The sequence below is a fragment of the Cryptomeria japonica genome, chromosome 10 (assembly GCF_030272615.1).
Source record: "Cryptomeria japonica chromosome 10, Sugi_1.0, whole genome shotgun sequence".
NCBI lineage: Eukaryota > Viridiplantae > Streptophyta > Pinopsida > Cupressales > Cupressaceae > Cryptomeria > Cryptomeria japonica.
In genome coordinates, this window is record NC_081414.1 from 134,963,757 (window position 1) to 134,988,176 (window position 24,420).

The 24,420-nt window shown below is 35.8% G+C and overlaps 1 protein-coding gene across 2 annotated transcripts in view; it reads left to right on the top strand.

Moving 5' to 3' along the window:
• The first annotated feature begins 1,400 nt into the window (after positions 1–1,400).
• LOC131030864 (probable serine/threonine-protein kinase At1g54610) overlaps positions 1,401–24,420 on the top strand; it is a 42,305-nt gene continuing 19,285 nt past the window's right edge. Inside the window, exons 1-3 of one of the 2 annotated variants that reach the window (XM_057961800.2) lie at positions 1,401–2,074; positions 12,295–12,579; positions 12,888–13,205. In XM_057961800.2, coding sequence (XP_057817783.2) covers positions 1,625–2,074; positions 12,295–12,579; positions 12,888–13,205 — 1,053 coding nt within the window. In that variant the 5' untranslated portion in view covers positions 1,401–1,624. The remainder of the gene's footprint in view (positions 2,075–12,294; positions 12,580–12,887; positions 13,206–24,420) is intronic. The other variant, XM_057961801.2, reaches the window with a different exon arrangement.

The following is a 24,420-nucleotide window of genomic DNA, read 5'->3' on the forward strand; positions in this document are numbered from 1 at the left end:
TTTCAATTTCTATTATTCGACTTCCCTAAGTTAGTATGCCATGACTCATCTATCGACCAACCAACAAACACTATTATTGCAATACTACAAAACAAATCCTCGCCTCCTACATGACACTAATGTCTAAGCTTCTCGATTTTCGAATTCTATAATTTGATCCTTCCAAAAGTTTTTGATTTCTATTATTCGACTTTCCTCATTTGGTATACCATGACTCGTCTATGAACCAACTGACAAACTCTATTATTGCGATACTACAAACACAAATTCTTGCCTCCTACATGACACTAATGTCCAAAATCCATATTATTTGGTCATTCCAAAAGCTTTCAATTTCTATTATTCGACTTACTTCCCTAATTTAGTATGCCATGATTTGTCTATCAACCAACCAACCAACACTATTATTACAATACTACAAAACAAATCCTCGCCTCCTACATGACACTAACGTCTAAGATTCTCGATTTCCAAAATTCGTAAATTGATCTTCCAAAAGTTTTCAATTTCTATTATTCGACTTTTCTCATTTGGTATACCACGACTCGTCTATGGACCAATCAACAAACACTATTATTGTGATACTACAAAAACAATTCTTGCCTCCTACATGACACTAATGTCCAAAATCGATATTATTTGATTGTTCCAAAAGCTTTCAATTTCTATTATTCAACTTCCCTTATTTAGTATGTCATGACTCGTCTATCGACCAACCAACAAACACTATTATTGCAATACTACTAAACCAATCCCCACCTCCTAAATAACACTAATGTTTAAATTAAATTGATTAAACTATGCATACCAAATGACATTATTCGACTTTCCTCACTTGGTATACCATGACTCATCTATGGACCAATCAACAAACACTATTATTATGATACTACAAAAACAAATTCTTGCCTTCTACATGATACCAATGTCCAAAATCCATATTCTTTGATCATTCCAAAAGCTTTCAATTTCTATTATTCAACTTCCCTAATTTAATACGCTATGAGTCGTCTATCGAACAACAAAAAAAATCCTCGTCATGACACTAATTTCTTGTCTACATTTAATAGATTAAAGTATCCATACCAAATGACATTATTCTAAAAAAAACAACAAAAATTCATACCCATTCTTCCAATAAAATATCACCAACTCCCTTAAAATCCATTACAAATATATATAGAATATCCCCATCATCTCGTACAAAGTGCCCGTCCTCCCCACAACAAATCCCCACACACCACGCTTACTAGTCTTTTCCCATTCCTATAATTTTTGGAGTCACATGCTTTTTTCACATGTCTGTATTCTATCCAAACCGTTCTATATCATCACAACTTTTTCCCATCCATTCACCTTAAAAAGGCCTCCCAAAATAAAATCAGAGCGTTTGTTCCCCACCAAAACAAATTAACATTTCAACCGAGAAAAAAAAAACCAAAACCACTGTGCCTTTTTATAGCCTTCGTAATAAATTCACCCTCTTTTCCCTCTTCGCCCCCTTTATAACTACCTTGCCAGTAGCACAAACGCGGTTTGAGCTGTTAACGTATTTTTTCTTTTTTCTTTTTTTTTTTTGGCCTTTTTCATTTTTTTGTCCCCCTCAACTTTTGTTCTCGTGTTCATGGGGTGCGTCTGCACAAAGCAGGCATACGTTCTGGACTACACTGAAGATTCTCCCAAGGGCAAGGGTTCCAATCGCAGCTCCACCAGATGGCTCGTAAAGGAAGACGAAGAAAGTGCGGGCATCAATGGAAATGGAAGCAGCAATGCTGCTTCCGTGGAGGCGCGTAAATTGACCGGGAAGAGTCCCGGGGGATCGTTTGGCGAGGAGAAGAGCAAGAGTGTGCGGCGGAGGAAGAAGAAGAAGAAGGATGAGGACGGCAATTTGCCTGATCTTCTTCTCGCCGAGTCGGATATGATGATCAGCACGTTTTTGGCTGGTAATTTGCCGAATCATACGGAGGCCGAACAGGTGGCCGCTGGATGGCCGGCCTGGCTCACAGCTGTCGCAGGGGAGGCCATCAAGGGCTGGATCCCGCGGAAGGCCGATTCTTTTGAAAAGCTCTATAAGGTCAGTTATATCAGATCCGCTGTCTCGTGTTTGTTTCTGAAGTGGATGATATTTTACGTTTCGGTTTCTGAGTTCTGAGAATGGATTGATTTGGTGAATTTGCGAGATTGTGATGATAGCGGGACGAGAATTGTAGTTTAGAATAAGTGTTCTTGAATTTGGTGGATAACGAGAATTATTTTAATGAGTAATCGCAGCTCTGGGAAGTTGCAATTTAGAACGAAGAATTTAGAATTTAAGTTATTTTTGGTGGAGAATGAATCAATTTGAGCGAATTGGCCAGATTGTAAGGGGGAAATTGCTTATTAGAGCTAATATTTTTTATTTTTATGGAGAATTAGTCAATATCAGTGAATTGGTTCGATGTCGAGGGGAAAATTATGTATTAGAAACAAGTTTTTTTTATTTTTAAGTAATTTTTGTCGAAGAATGAGTTAATTCAAGTGAATGGGCCTGATGCGAAAATTATATTTTAGAATGGAGATTTTGAAACTTAAGTAAACGTGGGTGGAGGAGTAGTTAATTTAGTGGACATGCTAATTAGAGCTGGGGGATTTACATTCTAGAATGAAGATGCTTTAAATATAAGTAAATTTTTTTAGGGAAAATTTGTATTTAGAGTGGAGATATTAAAACTTTAAGTCAACTTGGGTGGAGGAGGAGTTAGTTTAGTGAATATCGAGATGCTAATTATGGCCACGGAAATTGTATCGTAGATCGAATATCCTTCAATTTTAAGTAAATTTAACCTGGGGGGAGTTTTTATTTCAGTGTGAAGGTTTTAAAATTTTAAGTCAACTTGGGTGGTGAAGGAGTTAATTTAGTGAATTGCTGAGATGTTAATTATAGCTGGGGGTATTGTATCTTAGATCAATGATTTTCATTAATTTTAAGTTATTGCTTATGGAGAGAGTTAATTTAGTCAATTGGTGGGATGCTAATGATCACTGAATGGAAATTATACATATGAACAAAGTGTTCAATCTGGAGAGTGAGTTGATTTAATGAATTGGCAATATGCTTAGGAAATTATATTTTACGAGGAAGATTTTTTTAATATTTGGTTATTTTGGTGAAGAATGGGAATAAAGTGAATTGGCTAGATGCTTATGAGTTATAACAGCTTTGAAAAAGTTATATTTTATAATGAATTTTTTAAATTTGAAGTTGTTTTGGGCAGAGAGCAAGTTAAATTAGTAGATTGGCTAGATTTATTGTTCTCAAGCTGTTGCAAGGGGGAAATTCTAATTTAGAATGAATATTTTATAGTTTTTTTTTTAGAAAACAAATTAGTTCAGTTTATTGATGGAATCTTAATGTCCTGTGATGCCAATCGACCTTCTGCAAGGGGCAATATCACATTTTAGAACAAAGGTTTTTATATTTGGGCAAGATAATTTGGGACTTTCTGGGCAGATGTTTTTTGCTTCATTTGGAGCAGGTAGTAGTTCACTTGAAATAGTAGGCAAAAAGCATCTGTGCATTAAATTCAGAAGTACCTTTGAAAAAATTGTATTTGTTCTTATATAATTTGATGGATTCTGTTTTCATGATTTTGTGTTTCTGGGGTTTGCTAGGATGTCCCAGTTCAAGGCTCTGTTGTAGAGCAATCCTCTAGTTCTGTAGTGTAGGATTATTTTGTGTTATGTCACTCTTCTTGAGGAGGATTGATTAATTTAGCGAAACACTGAGTTTTTAACATTCCATTAGGTCAATTGAGATAATTTGCTTTGGAGTTGGGAGGGAGAGAGTGCATGGTTCCAGAATTGATATGGTTTTATAATTTGAATGGTTATGTTTTTAATTTTGAGCTGGTGAGACATGGAGATCAAATGTTAGCCAAGATTGCAAAATATGACAAATCCAAATCGGATGTAAAAATTGTGTCCCCAGGCCATGGCAATAAACCAAAAAACCATAAGAGAAGTGCTGAATTTTACAGTGTTATATGTATTAACCAGGTAAGTGCATCTAAGGTGTCTAATATTCATCCTGACGAAACTATTGATACTGATAATTAAAGAGCTCAAAAAGAGCAATCCAAAAAAGATGAGCATAGCCAAATTCATTTTCCTCTATCTAGTTCCGTTCAACAACTTCAGCAGCAGCCTGCACCACAACATTTTCCTCTTACCAATTATCAACTGGAAAAAAAAAATTCTTTTCTCATCTGGTGATCTGAGGCAATCGACAGGGCTCTTTGTGGAGTGCATCTAGATTAATTTGGGGCACTTGCTGATTGTAAGAGCTACATAGTTGGCTCTTTTCATCCTGAGCTACCCACAGCTCACATGGTCCGAGCCTCGAGTGGCCATTTTTTTAAAACAATTGAATATTTCAGGAATAGACTGCCTTGTCCAGGCGTTCATCGCAGTCAAGTATTCCTTGAGCGAGAGCAGGCCAGTGGTATCTGCCTTTTAGCTTCCAAGACTTGCCACATAATTCTCCAAGGCCTGTATGCTTTTTTCCTTGGGATGAATATTATCACCCAGTTCTATTATTATTTTCTCCTGGGCGGATTTAGTCTATTGAAGGTCTTTACTCAGGCTTCTAAGTGCACTGATTTCCTTCAATTATTTTTTCCTTTCCAACAGGTCTTAGGGTCTCTGAATTTTCTCTCTTACCCTCTGGTATCATAGAGCCACAAATCTTATAAATTCAGATAATATATGGCCAGTACCAGTAATAAAAGGAAGAGTGATAAAATAAGACCACTTTTAGAGGTAGCTCCTGCCAAGGCTGTGTAAACAAGGGATTTTTATCTGTCAACTCCTTAAGCAGCATTTTCTTTTTGGGATAGATAAATAGGGGATGTGGGTTTCCCACCTTTTGTATTTTAACATGTTGATAAAACATGAAGTTTGATACATCAAAACCTGCCATCTTTATATAGGTAGCTGGATAAAACTGTGGAGGGCTACAGCCCGATCCACCTATCAAAAACTGAAAAAAAATAGCATTCTGATATTCCCTGGAGACTACGCAAAGTGTGGGGAAGATGATATGTTATAATTGTTTTCTATAGTACTTTACATAGTTTAAAATTTCTGTCTCGGCAATTACTTGGTTGGCCCAAGTTTTTTAAAAACTCAGGACTTGGCAAAAACTGAGCTGAGCTATAACTCAGGAAACTAGGAAATCCATCACACATAAAAAAATGCAGTAATTTTTAAAAATGTGCATATTACTGAATTTATGGACCATATTACCTATTTCCTTTATAAATAGATCTATATTAGAGTTCAATATACTTCATAGATGAAAAAAGGAGTTCAAAGTTTCAAGACATATAAACACAAACAAAAGGTATTGCAAGGAGCGAATAGGTTGATAACCATGATCGCACAAGTAATGGAACTAAATTGGGGCTGCACATTGTATGAAAATACTAGATATACTATCAATGACTTATTTGGTGAGCTGAATCCTCATCCAATTATAAAAAAATCATGTAGGAATGCTTGTGAAAAATCAGACAGTATCTACAAGGATATCCAGAAGAAATGCTTTGTCATATCCCACTGTGAGGACATCATTAGATATTAGAAATCCAATTGAATGTGAGAATCCCATGAAATAATATATCATATAGCATTTTTTGTCTGCAACAATGGTGTGATTATGCCATAATAATTGGCTTGTGTGCTCTCTCAATTTTAATGTTGTATCAGAGTAAATTGAAAATAGGCTGTGAGAAAAATGACAATGGAAGTTGATCCAAATTGCTGCTACATTGAAAACTGGATTCGCTATATATTCTTTTGCATTGAATAATTTATCAAATATTTATTGAAGATTGGCGCTGCATATTTCTTGTCTGGGTGCTAAAATCCATTTTAGATTTGAGTATTTTCTGAGTTGGAATTGTTGCCAAGGCTGGGAATAATTGAAGTTCACAACCTGTTATAATTGAAAGCACATTGTTTTGATTTTAGAATGGTGATTTTTTTAATAGCAGTTTGATACAGTCTCATTGAAGCTGTGATGTCTACCTCATTTCATAACAAAGTTTAGACGTTTAAGATGTTCTGGAAAGCTGATAGAAAGAAGAACAAAACCTAGAAATCTTTCGAGGCTACAGTTAGTATTTAATAAACAGTTTGATATTGAAGATAGTGGTGTGAATCTAATATACAGCTGTGTTGAAAAAATATTGTTTGACAATTTGTGTGTGAGGCTTGTGCTATACCAGCAGCAAGTAATTTTATGGTGCAGGGCGTGTATGTTGAGGAGAGGGCACCAAAGTAAATTTCATATCAAGTTTTGTTGGTGCTTCTTTTAGTTATGTTTGAATTCTTTGAATAATTGCTGTAAGAGATGGTCTGCTACTCTTCAGAAGAGTAGTTTTGGTGCAATGAAACATTAAACTGTTTGCTATTTGATTCCCAAGGATCGTATGGAAACTCCACTTCATACAATAACAATGATATTGTCATCCACGCACATAAAAAAAGGTATTTGGAGATATAACGTTTGAATTATTTTATATTTTCTTCCTGAAACTTGCTTCAAGAGATGCATTTGAATTTCAAAAAGATGAAAAATGTTGGCCAGTAGAAGATTATTAAGTTGTGGCCATAGTTTGGAGGTTGTGGGTTCGAATAGCATAGACAACACATATCATAGCATACATGAATTGGTCAGTAGAAGATTATTAAGTTGTGGCCATAGTTTTGAAGGTTGTGGGTTCAAATAACGTAGAATTTTTATTTTGGAAGCAATACATTCAATGCTATATAGAAAGTCTTGAATGGTTTAAACATTGAAATGTAACAAATTGCATATGCTTATGCATAATTGATTAGTGAATAGAATAAAATTGTTCTTGTTGATTTGGAGGTCTCAAGTTCAAGTTCACAAAAGCTTGTTCACCTCTTGTCACATACACTATGAAATAGGAGTTTTGAGATTTTATTTGAATCAAACATAAGTCTCATCTCAATTTATTAGTGACATTATTTTTTGAATTTTGAATACTTCTTGTTCTAGTTTTGGAGAATTTCATTTTAATGGTTGCATTATTGGTGGTTTCATCATTTTCATCTGTTGAAAGAAGTATTGTTGTTGTTGTTGAGCAGCCACCATTCAGAGTTGGCTGGTGTTGTTGCACTATGGATAGCTGAGTATGTCTTGATTTAAGTACAAAGTGGTATTCTCGTGGATAGTTGGGTGTCTCGCTTCATAGGAGAAGATGTGTACTTGTGAATAGTTGAGTATGACATGACAACAGGTATTGTTCAGTAGTCAGGACATCTATTGATGCGACTAGTTTAGTGTGTTTTGGGTGAGGGGGTAAATTTGGTGGAGATGCTACAATAGGTTTTCAAATGGGTTGCTATCAGTGTTTAAATTGATGTAATGGTAGGGAGTTTGGAATTTTGCATCTTAGTATACTATCTATAATTTAAGTAGAAATCATGATTAATTGCAAAAATCGGAAATTGCCAGGTTTGCTGATTTTCCCCCATTACATCTTGTTTTTTTGTAAAAATTTTTACCTTGCAATTTTCAATGATTTTTTGACACATTAAAATTGGGGCAAAATCGAGGAAAAATCGCCTGCTTTACTCATGCAATTTACCCATTTTTCAGCCTATGACTAGCAGTTGTATGCGTTTTCATGTGATGTTTCCTTGGGTGAAGGCTGGTTTGCAGAGTCTAATGTGTGTAGCATTTTTACAATTTGCATATGCATTTACAACTCGTCAAAATAAAACATAAATAGAGGTGGACTCTTGTAGCAATAGCATGTAGATGTTGTCAAAGAAACAATCTGTGTGATAATGAACTACCATTCAAGGGGCAAATATTTGAAATATCCTCCATTTGTTTGCCTTCAAAATCCAAGATGGCTTGTGTGATAAGTTCATGTTTACAAGTTTAAGTGACATGAGTAGCCATATTCTTTGAATGAAGGGCTAAAGGATGATGAAGTTTGGATTGAAAAGGCTTATGGTTTACTATCTTTTTGCCGTTTGAATTTCTTGTGTAGTTTGCAAATGGATTTTGAAGTCTAAAGTCTAGATCTAATGTTTAGGAAGTTTTGCAGATTGGAAATGGCATTTTCAACGCGAAGATTAGGTTTGCATTATTTGTCATTTCCTTCCAAACCCCAATACAACCTTGGAGAATCTTGATATCTAAACTTCAATCTCAAAAATGCCACGAGCAATTTTTTTAAACTTAAATTTTAATTATTAAATAAAAAATATGTATTTTTTAAAAATCAATATTTCAAGTAAAACGTCTTCTAAATTTTCAAAAATAGAACACATATTTTAACTAAAATATATGTTTTAACAATTTGTAATTTAAAATAATATTCCGATTAAAAACATTTTTATAAACAAAAAGTTGCTTGTCTAATTTTGCTCCCAGATTGCCATGGGGGGCACTACTCAACCTTGTTGGGGCTGTTGTTCCCAAACCCCCATGAGGGGTGCTACCCCTCAAACCCATTGGGGTCTCCACTTGCAGATTCCCACTAGTTATTAGGATCTCTTGTCATGTAAGAAGCTTGATTACAATGAGGGGGCGACAAGGAATTGGGATCTAACTCTTGAGTGTGTTGACTTAGACATTAGTGTAAAGGTTTTGAGACTAGTGGATGGGGAGAACTTTCCCATGGGATGTTTGTATGTAGCCATGCATAGGGCAAAAGAGGTGATTGTAATCGAAAATTTGTAAATTGTCAACATCTAGTTATTATTTATGCACTATGAAGTATGTTTTGTGCAATGCAATGCAATCAGCAATGAGTATAAACAAAAAAAATCTATATACTAGATTTGATGGACTAAACTCTCAATTTTATTTGCTTTCTATGTCTCTATGCTACTATGTTATTGCCTTTATCCCAAATTTTTCAATAAATCTTATAACTTTGGTTTGCCAATTTTTTCCACAAATTTTTTTTCTTCTATGGTATATAGTATATACATTTGATTTTTATTGTTTATACTTAATACTTGCATCATTTTGGTCCTTGAAAAATACTTGCATCATTTTGGTTGATACTTGGCCCCATCGCACATAACCTTTGGAGCAAGTCAGAAGGAATGTCTGAGTGTGGAAAAGTACCACCACAAATTATATATGCCTCCTGAAGCATAAACAGGGGAACGCCCATGGAGTCCACCACCACCATGCCTCCCAGATGCCTATCACCAGCCGTGTCTTGTCCTCTCTGTCTGCTGCGATTCTGCAGCAAGTATGCCTCTGCTCTCATAATTTTTTCCTCTCGGTAGCTTTCAGCATCATATGTTTCATCTTCTTCAAGCTCCTCTTCACTCGCCTCAACGTCCTCTTCTTCAGCCGAATCCGCTTCATTTTTCCAGTCATCCCACCAATGTACACGTCGTTTCATTTCAGCTTCCATTTGAATAACATTACTCTCTGCTCAAACCAACCTCAGCTCTGATACCAATTGTTAATTATAAACGAGCAGAGAAAAAAAAAACAGTAAAAACTAAAACAAACACAAACAACAAGACAGAATTTATAGTGGTTCACCAATTGGCTACATCCACTTTCAAGCAGGGGAAAAACTTTATTTACAGTTATTCGATACACCATACATGATCTGCGCCCATTCTTATATACAAATGTTTAACCCTTCGAATATGAAGAGACAGGGAGAAGTGGAAAGGAATGGTCATGTGACCATTGGACTTCACATCCCAACAATTTTGGTCCTTGAAATATTGGACTATAGAGGTTTTATTGATAACAGCAAACTGCAGGGCTTGACTAACACCTAATTATTGTGGTAAAAATGTTGGCTCACAATCCATTCACTAGGCAAATCCAAGATTCATAGCTGCAGTAACTGACATGGACAGAAAATGATTGCTGAGAATAAGCAAAGATTCTTTCCTCACTACTTTGTTGTTTGTGCTGCATAGATGGTCTGCTCTATATGATTGTATTACTGAATGCTATGGCTGCTCAAGTCTTTAGTTCAAGATCTTCCTATTCCCAAGCTTAAGCACATGGTCTGCTCTATATGATTGTATTACTGAATGCTATGGCTGCTCAAGTCTTTAGTTCAAGATCTTCCTATTCCCAAGCTTAAGCACATAACTACACAATTCTGCCATTCAACAATAAAATCCCAAAAGAGTACTTGGTACTTTTTTCTTGCATCCTATCTTCTCATTGCATCTTCTATGAACTTTATTTTTCCTTAGCATGGGCAACTCAACTACTTTCCCTTCAACCTTCATTTCTCCTTGTGGCCTCACATCCTTGCCCAAGTTTGACTCTCAATTTTATAAATGTCAAAAGGGAGGAGTATCACTGTCTTATCATGTTTTTATTTACATTGCTCTAGTTGCACAGTTAAACTTTTGCCTTTATTTAACCTGCTAAAGGTGACAACCTCCAGATAATTAGGCCCACTAAGTGTGTTTCTCCTTGGGATTGGTCTCTCTTCTGAATTCCAAAGTTATCCTCATAAATCCAAGTACCATATTCATCATGCATGATTTGGAAAACATTTTTTTTCACTATTTGAGACTATAATACTTTAGGTTTCTCTTCACGTTTCGGAAGTTTTTGGTATACTCTTGTTCCACATTTTTTTTCTCCTTTCCTGTCACAACTATCTGTTTAAAAACACGATTAGATTAATTTGGAGATAAACCATGATTCAAAAAATATCTTAATTTTCCTCATTAAGGCATTAATTTAGCCAAAATAAAATAAAACTAAAGTCAGCCAATTTTTATTTCAACCCACTGATGATAGGTTCACCAAAGCCACAGAAAGATAAACCTTTATGGTTTCTTAACAGCAACATTCAGATTTTTCCGTAGCGTTGAATAAATCTTTTTAATTCTTTAACAGCAACATTCAGCCTTTTCCATAGCAGTAAATTTTTGGAATACATTTCTCCATAAATTTTTGAGTCTTTTCTTCACATAACTATTAAGTTAATGCTCAAAATATCAGAGGTTTTGTTCAACAATTTTTTCAGCGTGCAGTTTTTTGAAAAACTTAAAATGTGCAAACCTTGGGACAGAAGTAATACGTATCAGAGTAAATTCGTTTTTTTTCCTCAATTTATCACCAGTCCACTATTCAGAATGCTTCATTGCAGGCGATCTCCTCAGTCCTGCAACACCAACCAAAAGGGACTTGAATCTTTATATGTCATCACTCATCTCATCCTCAAGAACTGCCATAGAGGCGAGAGGATTTTGTGAAAGCTTCTTGTACTCTTTTTAAAATATCATCGAGGCCTTGTCCACCACCATTGTCACTCTGCATTGTCCTTGGTCCGTATCTCAAGCTAGGAGATGGTGGTGCATCTAAGAAAAGATAAATTATTTACTACATTGCAGGACAGTAGCATGGATGCAGGAAGGTAGTTATTCAGATTTCGTCTTCTGTCATTTGGTGCTTCCATCCTTTTTGCCATTTCTTTCCACCAAATGCAAGCATTGTGATTGAACTACTCATATCTCTGCAAAAAATGGCTCAGGGATTGAAACTATAAGGTCTAAAATTCCCATATTTAGACTTCAAGGGCCTAATAGGTAAGCTACCTCCTCAGAATTAGATCGCTCTTCCTGTCCAGTTACTTTCAACACTGATGTTTAAAATTCTCACACTAAGACTTCAAGCACCTAGAAGAATGTCAGTATTTGAGTAATGGATTGCTCCTCCTGCCTGGTTTACTTGCAAGGCTGTGATATCGTAGTCTTCCTTAAATCTTTTCTTTACTAGTAAACTAGTAATACAATGTTGTCATGCAATTTCTTTCTGTTGAAGACTTCTTTATCATTGTAGAATTTTGTAAACATAAGTTTCCTCCTATGACAAAAGTCCATGTTCTTTCTGAGACAAAAGCTTCAATATGTTAGTTGAATCTACTGGTATTGTAGATTTCTAGATCCTTGTTTGCCTGGTGTTTCCGCTGATATTGATAAAGGGCACTGTTTGCCTCTTATTAGTTAACTCTTAGTTAATTACCATTAGGTTTGATTATTGAAATCACAGTTTGGCAATTGCAAATTAATTACTATAAGGTCAAATCAATTCTCTTAATTTATAAGCATAAAATGTCTCGGCATTTTAAAAATGGCTCCAAGTAACTGCAATTGTTGATGGTTCTTGGCAAATTATTTCTCTTCAATGAAATTGTAGATGCCTTGTATGTTTTAGAGGCAGGATCAAAGTATATTTAAAGAAAAATGTAAATGCAAATTGTTATACAGATTGGGCAAGGAACTTACAGTAATGTGTACAAAGCTCGTGATCTTGATACTGGTAAGATTGTTGCTCTGAAGAAGGTACGATTTGATAATTTGGAGCCTGAAAGTGTTCGGTTTATGGCACGAGAAATTCAGGTGTTACGCAGACTTGATCATCCAAATGTTGTGAAATTGGAGGGCCTGGTTACTTCTGGGGTTTCCTGCAGTCTGTATCTTGTTTTTGAGTACATGGAGCATGATCTTGCTGGACTTGCTGCATGCCCTGGGATCAAGTTCACCGAACCACAGGTTTGTGTAAATGCTTCTCAGTTGATTGGCATCCTACATTTTATTTTTTCCCCATCCATTTTAGGCCTGCTTTGGTGCACGCATATACGGCATTCCTTAATCTTTTTGAAGTTTAACAGGAATGAGATGTTCAGGACTTATATCTTATGTAGTCAGATTACTGATATTAGATACCAGAAACATTGACTGCTCTTAATGAGGCAGGTAGAATTGAAGGCTAAAGTCATTGTTGACTATAATTTTCACATTTCATATATCTTGTTTGATTTCATGTGACAAGTAATTTGGAAATCACTTTCTTTTAACAGGTTAAATGTTACATGCAACAATTACTTTGGGGGCTTGATCATTGTCACAGTCGTGGTGTACTCCATCGTGATATCAAGGGTTCAAATCTCTTAGTTGACAATGGAGGAATTCTAAAGATAGCTGACTTTGGTCTAGCGACTTTCTTTCATCCTGACCAGAGGCAGGCCTTGACAAGCCGTGTTGTAACACTTTGGTATCGGCCTCCAGAACTCTTGCTTGGTGCTACAGACTATGGAGTTGCTGTTGACCTATGGAGTACAGGTTGCATACTTGCAGAATTGCTTTCTGGCAAGCCCATCATGCCTGGCAGAACAGAGGTGTGTTATTTAATGGATTGCAGAGGTGCTCATTGCATTTTTATATGCAAGTGTGATTTTAAATTTTACTTTCAGCACGTTAATTGTTTTACAATGTTGATTATTTTCTTGCATTTCTCGTTTTGTTGTTCACGTGAACAGTTTTTTTAGTGTAAACCTGCTATTTTGGTGAGTGTAGGGTGTGATACCTATGTAGTATAAATTTATTTTCTGTTACTCCGTTTGCTCTCCATCTTGATATTAGTTATTATCCTGCTACAAATGCACAAATCTTGATTCCAAGCATATAAATATTTGCTTTTGAGGTTTATTCTACCAAGCTTCTCTTATAGATCAACAGCTAATTTCCTGTTACTTTGAACAAATTCCAGATTAGGTAATTAATTTGGGCTGGGTTTTGAGTCATATACTAAGGTCTTTAGTTCTGGCTATTGCCAGTTTTTAAAATATGGTTTATATTTAACACTTGTCTGTTTTTAGAGACATTATTGACTTGGCCAAATCCCCAATTAATGTTTTAAAGTTTTTGCATAATTCTATAATTCAAAAATTTGATTCATACACTGGCGTTAGATGATTAAGTTGGTGGCAGATTTTGAAATTTCGTTGCTTGTTTGTAACTGAGGCTAAATTAAAAGTGTTTTTTGGTCACAAGGTTGTGCAAAGATTTTGTGTACCTTTTCTAATTTCAGGTGATGCCTTCTCATTGTATCTTAAAAAACCCTCAAGGCCTTAAGTTACAGATGTGAATGCATGCTCATTTCTATAAAATTCTATTGCAAATAGATTATCCAACAGTGCAAGGAGTTTCTAATCCTAGACAAAAGCCATATGACTTATTCTTGACAAGTGAGGCCAAAGAGGAGCAGTAACAAAAAGAAAAACATTCAAAATATAAAATGGGATACAAAAATTCCTTCTCTTCATTCGATGTCAAATATAGTCAATGGACAAGCATTTGTCACTAGGTGGACATATCTTTCCAGTTGATGAGATACTTGGTGATTAACCTAGTCTTCAATGTCTTCGAGATTCAAGATGATTCTCCCCTCATCATCGAGGTTAACCGTTAGGCAGCATTGTTTGTTTTGGAATCTATTGTCTAATAGCTTTTTTCTAAACAAGAGACATGAAAAATTGGATGCTTTTTTGGTTGGTGGAAATTCTAGCTTGTAAGCCACACTATCAATCATTAGCAAACTCTATTAAAGACCATGATATTTGGGCGAGATCTTGTTATCCTTCTTTTGTTGCTTTAGGGTCCTTTGCTTATATGGTAACAACCTTAGAAAAACCCAACATCTTGCTCTTAAGTTCCTTTCATTGTGGTGCTGGTCAACCTGTTGCTTTAATTGGTTTGGTCCCATGGCTAAATTCTTCATTAGATTAGAATGTACTTGTTGACGATGCAAAATGTGATCTTATGTAAGGTGAACTCTTAATGGTGATGGTGGAGTCTGTTAATGCATGATAGCTTCGGTAAGATAAATGATTGAATGAGAGATAAATGAAGTCTCTCATTCAATCATTTATCCTATCGATAAACTATTAGGAAAAACTTCAAGCTATTGGTCTTTCATTTGATGATCATTCTTCACTTGTATATGTTCAATCTACTTAGTTCGATCAATGCTCCTCTCACCTGCCATACAAAAGAAGATAATCAGATTTATCATATAAAGAGATAATACATAGATCAAGAAAATATAAACTAGAATATATCTTGCATATTGAATTGAGAATTGAACATCATTTACAGAGTCTTTAGAGAAAATGATTTTTCCTTGAAACCTATTGAACTTTCTTGAGCGTCTTTTGCATTTGATGGTGCTTGTGATCTCTTTTTATCTCTTAGAATACAAATGCATGAAGAGCTTTTTGGAAATCCATCTTGTTGGTGCCCAAAGTCATGAGCCATTGAACTCCCAACACAATATCTACTCCTATCATAGGAATGGAAAAAACACTGAGCTAATAGGTAACCCCCTATGGTAAGTTGATATTGTGACATTTCTTGAATAACTAGTAGTATCTCCACCTGCAATCGTTAGTTTTGGAAAAATAAGGAGTTCAAATGTGTGGGTAATTTTTTGTTGACAAGGTTTATAGTATTGCCTGAGTTGATTACTACTGTCACTAAGCTTTTAGAAATCCCATTACTTTGAGGGTTTGTGGGGTGCTCATGTCTGATAGTGCATGGCATGATATTGTTGGTTTGGGCTATTTGGATGCCACTTTTTGTTAGGATTTAGGTGCCATCAACCTTTTAAATCCTTCAACTTATTATTTTCCTAAATGTCTTTTGTAATTTACCCATAAGAGGTTAAACTGTTTAACCATCGGTGGTGAAAGAGACCATGTGTAATGTCCCCAATTCAAATGCTAAATCTCTAGAACCAAACAACGTAGCACTCCAAGTTTCCTTCTTTGGAAGGTGTTCTATATGGGAGATCAATACAATTGGATACAATGACAATATAATTAATGAAGACATTGACCTCAGTACAAGAGGTGGTAGTTTGAACAAAGATAACTTATGTGGATATCCACAAAGCATTTACTCTCCTCTCCAAGCTTATGTATTACCATGTTATGGATAGACGACATATGCGTACATAGATTAATTAGAGAGGACAATATCGAATGGCCATTGCCTTCATAAGGGAGCAATCAACATCAGGAATTGATAAGGAGATTGAGAATATTAATATGCAATGGTAAAATATACCGATCTATAAAGCCATGCGATGAAGCACTTACAGAAGTAATTAGGATTGATAATCATGAAACACCAATTGGATATGTTTTGGATAAAGCATTGATTAATAGAGGCAGCGAATTTTCATATGCAAACTAATCAATAGTCATTAACCGGTCAAAAGAGAACAAGAATGATTAATGCAAGGAGAGCTACGATTTAAGAGGTTATCGTTGGAGAATTATTTAAGGGAGTCGATAAAGTCACAATGACAAACCAGTGATTATCCTAATTGGGTTGTTAGTTGTCTAATGAGCAATAATTATAAGTAAAGATGTGGCAGCGATTAAAGAGGTGATAAAATAATCATCAGTATGATCGATGTAGTTATGATGAGGTGCAAACCAATTATGGAGAGAAGAGACATGTCTCTCAAAATGCATCCCTTCCCATTGCACAAAGATATATAGATAAAGTTCGATCACAGTCCATCAATTAGGAATTGCGTCTATCATTTATTCTTTTATCCATTTTGGATTCACTCTTCTAAGAGTGGTTGCCTTTGGCATTTTGGTGGCACAAGGGGCATCTCTATCTCTTATTTTTCATCCTCGGTGGAATTTATCTATTGTTTTCTGATCCAGTCGGATTGTTCTTCAAAGAGCCTTTACCGGAATCAAGATATCAATTGCATAGGGAAAACAGTCTTATACCAGAAGGAGAATGAACTTCTGTATATAGAATTCGCAGATTGAAATAATATTATTAATTTGTATACTTTTAAGGTGTATTTCAGATATTACATCAAACTATCCAGTCCACGCATTGCCCTTTTGAATAATATTATTAATGTTCATCAGTTATATTTCATGGTCCATACTAATTACAAGATAACATCAATTTCATTAAGGAAAGAGATCTCTTGAAAATTGAGAATTAATAGATAATTCTCCCTACCCCCTAAACAACCAAATAAGGGGACTTTACACCATGTAAAGGCAAAGTTACTTTTACTGTTTGTCCTCTAGGAAAAGGACAAAATAGTTAGGTGGACCCCTCTTGGAATCTTTTGTTTTGAGGTGCATGGACACTTGTTAGGAGTTGTAAGAGAATTATATGACGGTTATGACAGTCGTTATTGCTATGACAACATCTATGACAATATTTATGACAAAATCCTTACATAGGTTCACATGCATGGGAGATGCCTTATGATAGCTGTAAGAGCATTTGTAAGAGGCTATTTTGGGAGGTGGGTGGGAGTTTTTCCAGGTGGTTTTGCTGCCTGTTGTTTGGTGATACCATAGTAGTATTCATCCTCACAAACTCCTATAAATTGGTGCCTTGAGCTTGTGTTCTTCATTTTTAGTCTTGTTCAGTTTGCAGGGTAACTGAGTGCTGCCGGGTTTTACGAAGGTCTAGAAAGAAGTGTATTGCTGTTGCATTCTTCATTGGATTAGTAATAGATTTGCCTCTCTTTCTATGGTGGAGTTTTTCTTGAAAGGGTTTCTCCACGTAAATCTGGTATTTCATGTGCAATGGTTTTCTTGATCTTGTTGTGATTCTAGAATCATAGTGCTAATGGTTAATCTTTAGTTTCAGATTGGCAATAACTTTGAGCTTAAGTTCATATTGCAAACTTTCTTCACTTTGTTTTAACAACAATTTTGTCCCTATGTCTTCTTTGTCTTTTGTAACTCGATCAATATAGACAAGATTCTATACATTGACCCTTATTATATCTACTATTGTAGTTAAGACATAACCCTCTTGCCTTGTTTTCTTAAGTTTGTTGGGGCATCAACTTGGTAGGTTAAGGGAAAGCTGGTAATTGGGTGTTAAGATCGTTAATGCTAGTAAATGCTTGTCTCCTAGTAGCCAAAATTTCTTTCTCTTACCTTGGCATAATAATAGATGGGAAGACAAAAGTTGGATTGAACATTTGCATCTCATTTTTGATGTGGTCCTTTAGTCCCTTAAATATAGTTCATTCAAATTTTCTTGTATAACATGTTCAACTCTTAAAGATGGGCGTGGAATTGTTGAGTATGGTCCTTGATTGTATCTATTTGCTTTAATTTGGTGAGCTAGCTGAGTTGTCCATAAGACTACTACCGTAATGTGTTGTGAATTACTCTTGGAAAATAGATGATGTGACAACACACTTCTTTTTCTTCTGATCACATAGTCAATGATACGAAATGAACTGATCATAAAGTCAATTGATTGGATCATTACCATCACACTTACACATATCTATCGTTGGCAAGAAGTGCCTAGAGCTTGCAATAGAACTAGTTGGGTGCTGGTCCAAATATAGATTCAAAAAATATCAAGACCATGAATCCTTACTGCTCTTAGAAGACTCATTTGCTTTAATGTGAATCTACCTGTTGTGACGTTTTCACACATCGCCCCATTGCAAATGGGGACCCCCTACTTTTTAGGTCCTCTTGGTCTTTTGGTTTTGGTTCTTTGGGTCTTTCCGCAGCAATCTCTACGGTCTCCTTGGCTTGCAAGTGTTTTGATGAAATCTGATCAAGTCTGCGAGTTGTTTGAGCGAATTTGGCTAATTCTGGAACCGGTTTTGCCTATTTTAGGGTTTTGCCCTTCAAACTTAGGTTTGAGGTCGTTTTATTAGGGTTTTGAAAAATGAACATTGCATTGGAATCAGGAGTCAGGACCCTTCAACGAAGCTACCAGTGAACTTTGAGCAAATTTTGAGCGAATTTTGAGCAACTTTTTATTTTTAGAAAGTTCCTATTTTTTTAGGGAATTTCATTGCCTCTCGGATTGTCTTTATTTTGCCAAAAATCAAACTTGCTATTTTTAGCTGTTTCTACTTTTAGTGTCATTTGTCCCGGTTTGCCCTAATTTTGACGTTTCAAAGTACTTACTATTTTTAGTAAGTCTATTTTTTGGCAGGTTCTTCACAGGCAGGAGTCTCGACATTGAAGACTGTATTCTTGAATATTTGTCTAAATCCGGAAAGTTGAAAAAGCAGGCAATTGATCAAAAAAATGACCAAGTGTAGAATTTCATCCTGTAGTGGAAAAGCTCGAAAAATCTTCTAAGGCAAGAAAAATCACTTCAAAATCCAAAAATGGCATTCCAATCTGGAAAGAGCACAAAATGGCTAAGTTTGGAGAAAATCAAACAAAAATTTTTCATCCCATGGAAAAGGCATTCTAGGAATAGCATGGGCGCTAAAGTGACCCCATGGAGGAGTTTTCCTTCATGCAAAAATCCTCCACAACATGGTTTTAGTGCCCAGGCAGAGGTGGAGAGCTCCAAAATGGGGGTGTGGAGGAATTTTCCTCCCAAACCCAAATATTCCTGCACAACATGGTTTTAGCGTCTAGGCAGAGGTGGAGAGCTCCAAAATGGGGGTGTGGAGAAATTTTCCTCCCAACCCCAAATTCCTACACAACATGGTTTTAGAGCCCAAGCAAAGGTGGAGAGCTCCAAAATGGGGGTGTGGAGGAATTTTTCTCCTTGGCCAAAATTCCTGCAACATACCATTCTAGCGCCCAGCCTAAGGAGATGAGCGCCAAATTAAGGAGGAGGAGGAATTTCTTCCCAAGGAAGAATTCCTCCATAGGGTGAATCCAACGCCCATGTAAGGGTATAGAGCGCTAAATAGGGGGTCAGGAGGAATTTTCCTCCAAGCAAAATTCCTCCATGACATGGATTTAGCGCCCAAGGTTGAGTTGGAATGATTGATCAAGGAAGAAAACAAGAATTCCTCCACAAGGAAGAAATGGCACCCAAGATTGGAAGGAAGGCGTTGGAATTCCAGGTAGGGAAGAAATTCAAGGTTCCTCTCCCAGGAATAGAAATTTGTCAAAGATGAAGAAATTTCAAGATGAAGGAGAAATTGGCTAAGAGAAAGAATTTTCTCTCCTGAATTTCGGAGCTCAAAATGGGAAAAAATTCTAAAATATAGGAAAGGTGATAAGTGTTGGAAATTCCTTCCTTCAGGACAAAATTCCAAGAAAGTGAAAAATTGACTTAAGTGTTGGAAATTCCTTCCTTCAAGACAAAATTCTTAGAAAGTGTGAAATTTGGCCAAGGATTGAAGAAATTCCTTCCTCAGGAGTATAGTAGAATCAAGGTCAAGATTGGGCACCAAAATGAGGTTAAGGAGGAAGTTTTCCTTCACCATGGAGAAAATGTGTTCTAGGAAAGGAATGGGCGCCAAAATGACATCAAGGAAGAAAAGTCTAATTTTTCAGAATTCCTCCACTTCCTAGCAAATGCGCTCTGGGACAAGTAGACAATGCAGAAACATGATCTAGGAAGAAAAGTTCAAAATTCAAAAAATTCCTTCCTTGCATCCAAGGTTGGGAATTTCAAGGCACAAAGAAAATTGGCTAAGAAGGTTTTATCTCTCCAAGACTCAGGTTGACAAAATCCCTTGAACTTGGAAAATGGTCAGTGGTCAGGAAATTCTGCCTTCAGGACAAAGCGTGCACAAAATTTTTCCTTAAGGACAAAATCTCTCTACAAAGATTTTCTCTCTCAAATTTTGGACGTACAAGAATCCTTTAGAAGTGGAAAAGATTGTTAAAATTCTTCCGAGGCATGAAAATCTTCCAAAATGTCTTTTGTGAGCCCAGAATGGAAAGGTTCTTGCAAAAGATGAGTTGGCAACATGCAAAGAGAATATTCCATATTAATGAAGCACAACTCAGAAAATTATAGAAGTTCTTATGACAGTGGGGTCCACTTGCATGTTGAGAATCTATTGAATGCATGGCGACATGATGGCACATTTATTGCTGGCGGGCGTTTGACCAAGTGGCGGCTGATTCAATGCATGGCAGCCGTCATACTCAATGAAGCATCTTTTGTATGTTGGGTGGTTATTGCTTGATGAAACATTTATTACACATTGGGTGAATTTGAAAGAAGTGGTGCATTTAATGCACATTGGATGCCATTTTTAGCAGGAATGTAATTAATTATTAGTGGACATGATGGGTCCTTAATATTTATTCCCACCTTGTTGCATCATGTGTGTGGAATTTTTTGGTCAAGCCCTAATTAGGGTTTGCATGTAATCAAGGCTGGAGGCTTGTATAAGGGGGTGACCCCTTCATTTGTAAAGGAGAGGGAGATTTGTATGAAATTGTTGCGATGAGTTTTTGAGATAATAATAGTGAAACATTGTTCTCTGATGGTGTCCACTTAAGTTATTTTTCAAAACTTGCATGGTTTCACCTTCCTCACTTAGAGTAGAAGTAGAGTAGTGCTTTGATTTCAATGGAGAATGTAATGGTGTTTGATGAATTTCCATGGTTCATACTTTTTGCATCTTGTTGATTATAAGTTGCAGTGTAAAGTTAGCCCGAGCCACTAAATTTGTGCTAGGTTCGATTGTGGATAGTCATTTGGATTCTGTCGTTTTGGGTATTCAAGTGCACTTTTTCGATGTGAAAATCCTTCAACATCCTTGGAAGATTGCACCAATTCTTGTGGAGTTGTAGTTAATCTTGGCGAAGTAGAACTTGGTTATTTGGAATTCGTCCATTAGAGCATTACCTATTGATATCACTGCCCTTAGGAGTAGATTTAGATCCTTCTAACCCTTTCCCCTTTAATTTCAGTCCATTCCAGTTCAGTTCATTCGAAGCAGAAGCATCACATAATTGCTATATCCGATGATGAAGTTCCAGCCACAACAAAGAACTGAAAGAACGATCCAAACATAAGTCCCCTTGGATTACCAGCATATCACATCAAGCCAACTGAGTCACATCCATTGTATAATCGGAACCTTGGAGTCAATTGTTTGAAATTATTGCAATCTTAGCATACAATTGAACTTTGATCAAGAGAGAGTAAACTGACCGTTGGAAATCTTTATTCTGTGTTGCATGTGGTCACAAAACGCATGTCAACACTACCCTTTAGGGAGTCCAAAAACCTCTTGAGAGAAGATGGTTGGATATGTTAGAGCAGAGGTTAGCTAGATCTAAAATGTACGCTATTACTGAAAATTATTCCTAGTTGACATTGGTGGTTCCTACATTTAGGGTAACTGCAAGATCTAGGGACACTTTCTTCTATAATTGGATCCTCTATGCCAGGAGAGTTTCTTGGTCCCAGATTTTTTGGGCTTTTTTTGGGGATGGTACGGGGACAACAAGGGGACGGCTATATAAAAAATAGGGAAAACTTAAAATATATAGGAAATTTTTATTCATATGATAACATTGATAAAGCATTCATATATAAATAAATTAATGAATACTTAACATCTGTGTTAAAATTGAGAGTTCACATGAGAGTCAAAGTCAAACAAATTAGCAATCTGGTCACTTTATACTTGTCATACCTGGTAAAATGATGCTTGAAGTTGACAAATATTTTGTCAAATAATTGTTGTAATGAACTCTGTGTAATTATCATTGGGTGAAATACAAACAAATTCCAGTGGGTATAAAATTACAATCAGATGAAGTATAAAATTACAATCAGATGAAATCCCATTCACATTCAGATTTATATACTTGGTTTTAATGTTTGTCTGCATTTTACAAGGGACCCAGGTGTAGCTCACTGTGTAGAGAGAGATGGAAATCAGCTGCAGACATGTAGCTTCACATCAGCACTCCTATTAGCGTTAAGAGCAGTACCAGTTCAAGTTTCAGATTGAATTCTTATTGGTTAACTGATAGATCCATACAGCTGTTAAAGGGTGGATTCGTTGCACATAAACAGGACTAATGTTGTTGTACCAGAAGTTTATTGCCATAGGAACCTTCAGTTCACTTTGGGGTCAAAATATTATAGCTGTTTAAACTCTACGTACTGCTGCATATAGGTTCTTAGTACATTTTCAACATATATTACTCCAGTTGTAATTCACAGGTTGGTATTATACGTTTGTTTGCTGCAGAAAATAATTTTAATACTCTCTGAAGCATTGATACCAGAAATTAGTCAATCATTCACCTTCATAAATAGCAATTGGTTTGTTTACAAAGAAAGAATATTACAATGTTTTTTAAAAAAATAATTTGAGTGTTTTTTAATTTTAAAAGTGTCATTTTTTGAAGGGGATGGCTGGCCGTCCCCTCCAGTCTCTTGCCACGTTCCCTTGTTTCGGAGACGTTTCTTGTGTTTTTGCATTTTTTTGGGATGGCCTAGGGATGTCTCCTAGGTATCCCTTTGTCCTATCCATTTGTCCCTGCAACGTTTTGGAAATGGGAATGTGTCTAAAAAGGTTGGGGATGTGTCCCTGGGTTTCCTTGGTATTTACTTCTAGAATTTCTGGTTCTTTTGGTTTGTTTATGTTATTTTTAATTTATTTATATTTTAAAAATTTAAATATTAATTTCATATGCTATTTTAATAACTGTCTTCTGCTACCTGAGTTGTTCCGTAAATCCTCTTTTTTTTGTTACAAATCCTGTCCCTGACCCATCCCTAAAACTTTGGATAAACAAGACTTTTATATTTGATGTTCTTTTTGTTTAGCTCATATAGATGGCTTTGTATAATGGCAACCAAATGACAAATTCAGTTAATATCCAAATTTGGTAATATGCTTTATTTTTGTAACGTTGGGCACAATTTTTGTATCTTAAGAAATGCAGGGGTATCTATACTTATCTATTCCCATGTTTGACCACAATGTTAAGTTGTTCAAACTTTTTTATTGGGTGCATTTAAACGAGGTTTAAGTTCTTTGGTAGGCTCACATTCAACATTAAGTCATGAAGCAGCCTAATCGGATGTTATTCTCTAATTTTTGCACAAGACTGACGTATTGTAAATTGTTGTGTGGGATGCAATTCTTGATAGTGTAATATCACTTAGTTTTGTCTTTAGTTTCATTTTAACAGATTTTCATGAATGTCTTTGATTTTCTATATGACATCAGATGTTGGCTCCACTAGTTCTTAGAGCGTTTCTCATTGATCATGGGGCTATTATATATCATTGTGCATTGCAATATTCATGGCTCAACTAATGTTACAAAGGGTACTTAGATGGTTGTTAAGAGGGTGTATATGAATTGGGCTCTTAGTAGCTCTATTGCAACAACCTTTGTAATGATAGTTCCATCTGCATACATATGTATACTTAAATATATCCCTAAAACAATAATGACATATGATTGATGACAATAACATAATGATTCTACTGTGTGATGTAGTACATTAAATACTTAGTTTAGATGGATGATAAGTTAGAAAGAAAGAAAGAAAGAGAAAGAAAATATGCTAATGTTCACAAATGACCACAAATAGATTTATGGGATGTGGTATGCAATTCTTGATAATGTAATATTTTTTCAGTTGTCTCTAGTTTTATTTTAACATAGATTTTCATGAATGTCTTTAATTTTCTCTTTGACATCAAATGGTGGCTCCACTAGTTCATTTGGCATTTCTTCTTGATCATGGAGCTATTATATATCATTGCGCATTGTAATATGCATGGCTCATCTAATGTTACCAAGGGTACTTAGGTTGTTAAGAGGGTGTGCAAGAATTGGGCTATTAA